The sequence below is a fragment of the Arachis ipaensis genome, chromosome B09 (genome assembly GCF_000816755.2).
Source record: "Arachis ipaensis cultivar K30076 chromosome B09, Araip1.1, whole genome shotgun sequence".
Classification (NCBI taxonomy): domain Eukaryota; kingdom Viridiplantae; phylum Streptophyta; class Magnoliopsida; order Fabales; family Fabaceae; genus Arachis; species Arachis ipaensis.
This window is the reverse complement of record NC_029793.2, coordinates 3,589,222-3,596,754: the sequence shown is the minus strand read 5'-3', so window position 1 is coordinate 3,596,754 and position 7,533 is coordinate 3,589,222. Positions and strand designations below refer to the sequence as shown.

At 27.1% G+C, this 7,533-nt stretch overlaps 1 protein-coding gene across 1 annotated transcript; it reads left to right on the top strand.

The window, feature by feature from the left end:
* Positions 5,664 to 6,536, top strand: LOC107614851. Its single transcript, XM_016316979.1, has one exon. The coding sequence runs from the start codon at positions 5,664 to 5,666 to the stop codon at positions 6,534 to 6,536; it is 873 nt and encodes a 290-aa protein (XP_016172465.1).

Sequence of the window (7,533 nt, the reverse complement as noted above, 5' to 3'; positions counted from 1 at the left end):
TACTGTTAAATATTCTGATATATCTATCTATAAAAGATAATAAAGTAAATAATAATTTTTAGAGAGAAACTTCACTTATTTTAATAGAATTTGTGATAAATAGAGAATATTTGATAAAAAATATATAAAAACTCAAAAAATAACAAATATTTTAATGTCTAAAACTACATTGTTTTTCTACTCAAGTGATAGTAATGAGATATGTACTACTGTAAATAATGAAATACATGGACAATTCAATTTCGTTTTGCACTATTTATTAATAGAAGGACATACATGTCTATCAATTGCTATTTTAGAGAATTTAATTGGTATTTTATTTTTAAAGACAAATTAATCCAAGATCAACATCTTCGACGATGTAATTGTCATGTTACTCTTATTTTTTATTAATAAAAGAACTATTCATACGGTTATCAGATTATTTTTATTTATTTTGATTTTTGACACAATTTACAAAATATTTATTATAAGAGTGAGATATTTTTAATGGTGCAATATCATTAATTATCTCATTTAATTTTTTTTTCTTAATAATGAAGATTCAGGGTTGTGGTAGGACTTTGGAGTTGGAAATGGCTTCCACCGTTGCTGGTTCATGGTAGAAAATCACATGATGTTAGTTCCCCCTTTCTCCTCCTCTTTTTGGTAAGTGGTAACCCTTTTTACTTGTTTATATTTATTTTACAAGTGTAATAGGCACGTGATAAAATTGAAATTATGATTTTAAATTTTTTTATTAAGATTAATTTAAATTATAATAATTTGATTAATAAAAATGTAATATATTATGTATTGTTTATTTTTTTAATCTAGTATTAAATGTATTAACTCTAAAATAGTTATTAATTAGTTTTAGTAATTTATTTTTTTCAATAAATCAAACATATATACTCAATGTGACCATAAATAACCTAGTAATACTTAGACCCAACAACAATTTTTTATATGTTGTTTTACTATCAAGTAAGAACATATCAAAATCAGCTCAAAATAAATAATAAATTAATAGAGAATTCTAATGCACAAAATTCTCTAATAAACAATAAATAATTTAAACCCGCTAAAAAATAACTCAACACTTTTCTTTGATACCTGCAAAACATATATCTGAAATAATATTATATCAATGTTAGTATACAGTTTTACAATCATCGACCGCATTTACTATACGTGACTCCTTCTTAAAAGTTATTCTACATACGTGTGCAGTCGAAAGATAAATTACTGGACTTTATTTTATTTTTCTAAATTACTATAATTATGCATTATTCATTAAATGCTACTTGTAATATAATTGTAATATTGTAATATAATTATAATAAAGATATTTTTCTAAAATAAATTTAGAAGAGAGAATAGTGTTTTCATTTTGGAGGAAAAATGAATTCGTGAGGAATTGATACTTCACTTTTATTAGTTGATAATGTATTAAATATTGATTTTATATAATTATAATAAAGATATTTTTCTAAATTAGTATAATCATGCATTATTTGTTAAATGTTAATTGTAATATAATTATAATAAAAATATTTTTCTAAAATAAATTTAGAAGAGAAAATAGTGATTTCATTTTAGAGGAAAAATAAATTCATGAGAAATTAACACCTCACTTTTATTAGTTGGAGGAAAAATCCAATTTTAATATATTTCTCGTTATTATATATTTTTCTCTAATCATATATCCACTGTTTTCTTTCCTTCGTTCCAGCATTTTGAATCTGAGTTTAACTTGTCGTAGTTCTCACTTCTCAGTCATTCTATTAGATGTAGTTGATAACTATTGAAATTCTTTGATTAACATAGGAGAAAAATATATTATTATATGATAGAATTAATATGAGTATATTTTGTTATTAAATACACAAAGTTAATGTAAAATAAAATTACACATAAAAAAAGCAAAAAAATAAAATTAAAATAGCAAAAATGATAAAAAAAATTATTTTTACAATTTTGTTTTGTCATTTTTATGTACAGAATATTAGAAAATAATAACTTTTGACTAAATTAATTTTGTATTTGTTGTATTCAAATTAAATAAGTAATAAGTTATATTATTTTAATTTATTCCTTAAATTTATATATCATAAAAATTAAATCAATATACACAATTTTAAATTGTGTGATACTTAAATATCTAATCAAATCAATTAGTTGATATAATTAATGCATCATAATGAATTGTATTTAATGAGTTAAACAAAATAAATTAAGAAACACTCTCAGAAACATGCTACGTTGACTCTATTATTAAATGTAAAAAATCGATTTTTATATAATAGAATCGATAATATAATAGACGGCGAGAAAGAGAAAGATAAACATTTTAGATTTTAGGTTGTTTCATTTGGATGTTGTTATGTGGGTATCACATTATTTTACTTATTCTACCCTATGGACCTTTTTGCAACTTTATTTCAGTATCAATAGAATTTCACTAGCTTTTAGTAATAAATTAAAATCCAAAATAAAATTGAAAAAAGTAAAGAATATAAAATTATTGATTGAAATTATTTTTTGTTATTATAACAGGTATTTTTATTTAATATACTAACACCGTACAAAATTAATCGTAAAAAAAGTATAAAATATAAATAAATATACTGAATTAAGAGATAAAATTATATTTGTTATCTCATTTTTACTTTTAGCAGCACAATAGAATATTATGTACTCAACATAATTTAAGATACAAATTATAATTAATTATACTTTTTATTTTAAAATATTTAAAATTAATCTTAATATAAATAAAAATAATTTAATATATTAAATAAATTAATAGAATAATATAAGTTAACAATTTTTTATTAATTTTGTTTTTTTTACTACCTTTAAAATTAGGGCAAAAAACAGAAATAAGCCAAAGGAGAAAATAATTTACGTGAATAAGCCAAAACGAAAACTGCTTCATGAATCTACCAACACACGTTTATATGTAGTTTGAATCAGTTTGGTTCGAATCAGTTTGGTTCGAACTCCATTTCTACATAATTCGAACCAGCTTGGTTCGAATTACAAACAAACACACGCACACACTAATTCGAATAAGCTTGGTTCGAATTACACACAGTATGATAGCTCATTAATATTTTAAAGAAGTCTCATAATTAAATATTTTGTTAGCTTTTTTTTAACGTATGAAATAAAATATATATTTTTTAATTTTTAAATTCTTAATTTTTTTAATAAATTTTTTAATATATTTTTTTAATAAATTATTAATTTTTTAACAGCATAATTCGAATTATACCATGAATTATTGTGTGTGTAATTCGAACCAAGCTGGTTCGAATTAGTGTGTGCGTGTTTGTGTGTGTAATTCGAACCAAGCTGGTTCGAATTAGTGTGTGCGTGTGTTTGTGTGTAATTCGAACCAAGCTGGTTCGAATTATGTGTGTGCGTGTGTTTGTGTATAATTCGAACCAAGCTGGTTCGAATTATGTAGAAATGGAATTCGAACCAAGCTGGTTCGAACTACATATAAACGTGCATTGGTGGATTCACGAAACAATTTTTGTTTTGACTTATTCACGTAAATTATTTTCTTCCTTGGCTTATTTTTGTTTTTTACCCTTAAAATTACGACTTTTTTTCAAAATTTGACCTGTGAAATAAAATTAGAGTTGTTGTTCTACACCACTAAAAAAAAATAATACTATACAATTACATTTGTACATATAACATATTCCTAAATTTTTGTATGCTAAACTTAAGATTCTGTATTTCTTTGTTTATGCCATAAATAAGTATTATTTACAATGATTCGTATTGATTTAAAAGTTTAAAAAAATTGAAAAACACTCTAAATAAAAAGCCAAATTAACTTTAATATTAAATTCATTAATACGATTTTAATTTTATATAATAGTTAGATAATAAATTAGTAAAAACAAATGGAAGGATGGCTTTAATTAGTATTTGATAAAATATTCATTTAGAATAATTAAAAAAAGTAAAAGTATGATATTATTAAAAATAATACATTTTTATGTTTAAAATACATTTAAATAAAATATTTGTAAAATATAAAATTTAGAATAACATAGCTTCATGAATATTAATCATTAATCAATTATGAACTAACATAAAATTATAATACAATTTATTGACAAAAAATAATCAATAATTAATATTAACAAATATAAAAATTATCCAAACACTTTGATTAAAAGTATGAGTGGTTAATTATTATTTATTATTAATAATATTTTGTTCATAACTAAAACTAAAAATATAATTATTCAGATTTAGATTTTAAAAGAATAAACATATAAGTAACAAATAATCTATTTTATCATGCATATTATAAATTAATGAATTAAACTAATTGATATAATGAATTATAATTAATTAATTGGTATACATTATAATAAATTATACGATATTTAAAAAAAAATAAAATGAATAAGAAAAAAATAAAAAGAAATAGAAGAGATAAAAGACTACAATAAAATAAATTAAGTGTGAGAGTTTTATTTTTTTTTTTACAAATTTTATATCACATCCGTTTCAATAATAATAAATAAAAATACATCAACTTGATATCTAAGAAAAAATGATGAGATAAAATCATAACACAGTTATAAAACAAAAGCTTAAATTAAACCATAATATCATTGCACAACACAAATTGAAAGTAATTTCACACTATAATATACCACACAAACAGGTAATTAAATGACTTAAGCTTAATTATAGAATTTTTTTTATTTATGCATACATGATAACACTATGGTATAAATGCTTCATGGATAACATATCATATATTGCTCTGAATGATGAGCACGGGAGTTGAAGAGTGTGTGGTGGTTTGTGTCCACGATAGTTGACTTCTTGCGACGATGCCTCATAGGAAGAAAAAGAATTGTTGTAAAAGCTACTTAATGAAAGAGTAATTGGTAAATGAATGATATTTTCTTCTAGCATATATGGTCTTTTATAGTGGTAAAATAAAAATGGAAGGAATATATAATAGAGAATAGGAAAGTTCATTTTGGAGGAAAAATAGAGTCACGAGAGATCGACATCTCACCTTCATTAGTTGGGGAAAAACCCAGTTTTAGTATATTAAGTAGATTTTTAATTTCTAAGTTGGATTTTTTTCCCGACATGCACTGTGCGTCTGCAAAGTTTGATTTCTTCTGTAATTGTGTTTTGTCGATTTTTAATAAATCGATGGTGATTTGATTCTAATGGTTTGGAAGTGAAACCTACTCCTTTTTGCAGGTACCGGTCTTTCTAAAAGTGCATCAAAGTGTCTTCTATTAAATAATTTTTGAGAATAAAGACAAATTAAACTCTGTAAATTGAAGAAGAAATAGAAAAGAGATAAACTTTTCAAAAAGGAAATTGCTTACAAAATAAAAACTAATTTGCACTGAAATTAAAAAGAAAGCAATAAAATGCCTTTAATTGGATCAAAGGACTTTGACATAAAAGATTAAAAATGCAGAAGGATAATTGAACAATGAAAATAAAGAACACTTGGAAAATAGATTACTTGAAATGTTAAATTTACAGAAAAGTAAATTGAAAGAATGAAAAGATGGAAAGAATCCTACAAAAAAGTTACTTGATTGTAGACTTAGGAATTCACTGCGATGTGAGTGTGTTTAAGAAGAGGCCCTTGAAAGGATATATGCCAGTTAAACATCATGGATGAGCGGATAAGAGATAAGATGGTTACAGGGTTGTCCATGAAAATTGGTGATGGGCGAAGGACTCGATTCTGGGAGGATGTATGGCTACTATGTGGTTCTCTGAAAGACCGGTTTTCGAGACTTTTCTCTATTTCAAACCAGTGTGGATCTGTTATTGGGGATTGTGGGTTTTGGGATGGGATAGAGTGGATTTGGAATTTCCAATGGAGGCGAGAGCTTTTTCAGTGGGAGTTGGAGCTTCTGAATCAATTACATGAAGCTTTGAGACCGGTGAAATTAGTAAATCACAGAGAGGATAGAGTGATTTGGAAATATGATAGGCAAAGTGTCTTTTCAACTAACTCATTTGTGCAGGTGATGCAGGTTGAAAGGCTTCCAGAGGAGGTGACCAGCTACAACTTCACAAGCACCATTTGGAAAGGTCTGGTTCCACAAAGAGTGGAGCTGTTTGCTTGGTTTGTTTTAATAAGCAGGGTGAACACTAAAGAAAGACTGAGCCGATTTGGAATTATCAGACAGGAGGACACTGTGTGCGTGTTATGTAATAATGAGTTGGAACATGTATATCACTTGTTTCTAGGATGTGAATTTGCTTGGCAGGTGTGGAGTGCTTGGATATCAGGATTCGACTATCAATGGTCTTATCCGGGTTCGCTGAAAGAGCACTACCTCAGTTGGACAGAAGAACCAAAGAGTAAGGGGAATCGTGAGCAGCGACTAAGGTGTTTTTGTGCCGTCATTTGGAATATATGGATGGAAAGAAATAGAAGGATCTTCCACGATCAAAGCAGAGGTGTTGAAGAAATTATCAGCATGACCATGACAAGCGTTAATGAGTGGAGAGGTGATGTTCCCTCTTGTTGTTGATGGCTATGCCGGAGATGACAGGGGAACCTTTATGTGTTTGGGTGTCTTCATTCTTAAGTAGGTTTCTTTTAGGTTTTATGTGTTTTTGCTTGACTAGTTCTGATCGCTCCACTCTATTGTGTTGAGCTCTTACGTTAAAAAAAAAAGTTTTTTTATGAGTAAAAGTTCCAACCCTTATTTCCTAAGACTTCCTAGTATTTATAATCCACCTTACATAACTGACGATTAATTACAATTGATTACGAGATTACAACTTTGAATACAATTCCTCTTGGTAACCGTTCCCGCTGCTTGATTACAAATGTTTCCCATGATTTTCTCGTGTGATAGAAGCATCTAACTGTTCCACTACCATAACTATTTGACTCGCCTATCGAATATCTTACTCGATTGCTCATTTTGAATTTCTTATTCGATTAGGCTTATCCAACTAACAAATCAATCGAAATCCAACCTGCGCCAATCACCTTTAACCCCACGCTTACGCGTACACCTTCTCGAGAAATTGTCTCTGACTTATTCCGAATCAACTTACTTCCATCGAAAATATTTTTCGATTAACAAATTGCCCCATTGGATTAATGTGTTTGCCTTCGATAACATTATTAGAAGATAAAACACTTAATCCAAAAATTGAAAACGTCAGTTTTCAAATCAGTAATAATTGTCATTTAAACTCCCCATTACTACTGACCCACTCGACACGTCTCCCGAAACGTGTGCTATCTCTCTCTATCACTTCATCTTCCTCACGAAGTTACCTCTATTTGCGTCCCTTTCACAGTAACAACAACAGTAATAATTTAAATCCATTATTCTCACCTTTGTTCAAATCCTTCGAAACTCATTATTCTCTGAATCCTCCTTACACCAAAAGTTTCCTCACAAAATCCTCAACCTTTAGTCTCCTTTTTCCTATTCAACCATGGCTGGTTCCTCCTCTCATGCTGCCACCCAAGACAAGGTAAAGGTCCCGCAGCAGACCGCCATCTCCACT

Excerpts from the sequence above, each read along its gene's own strand:
- LOC107614851 (XM_016316979.1), top strand. The coding sequence starts at position 5,664 with ATGGATGAGCGGATAAGAGATAAGATGGTTACAGGGTTGTCCATGAAA.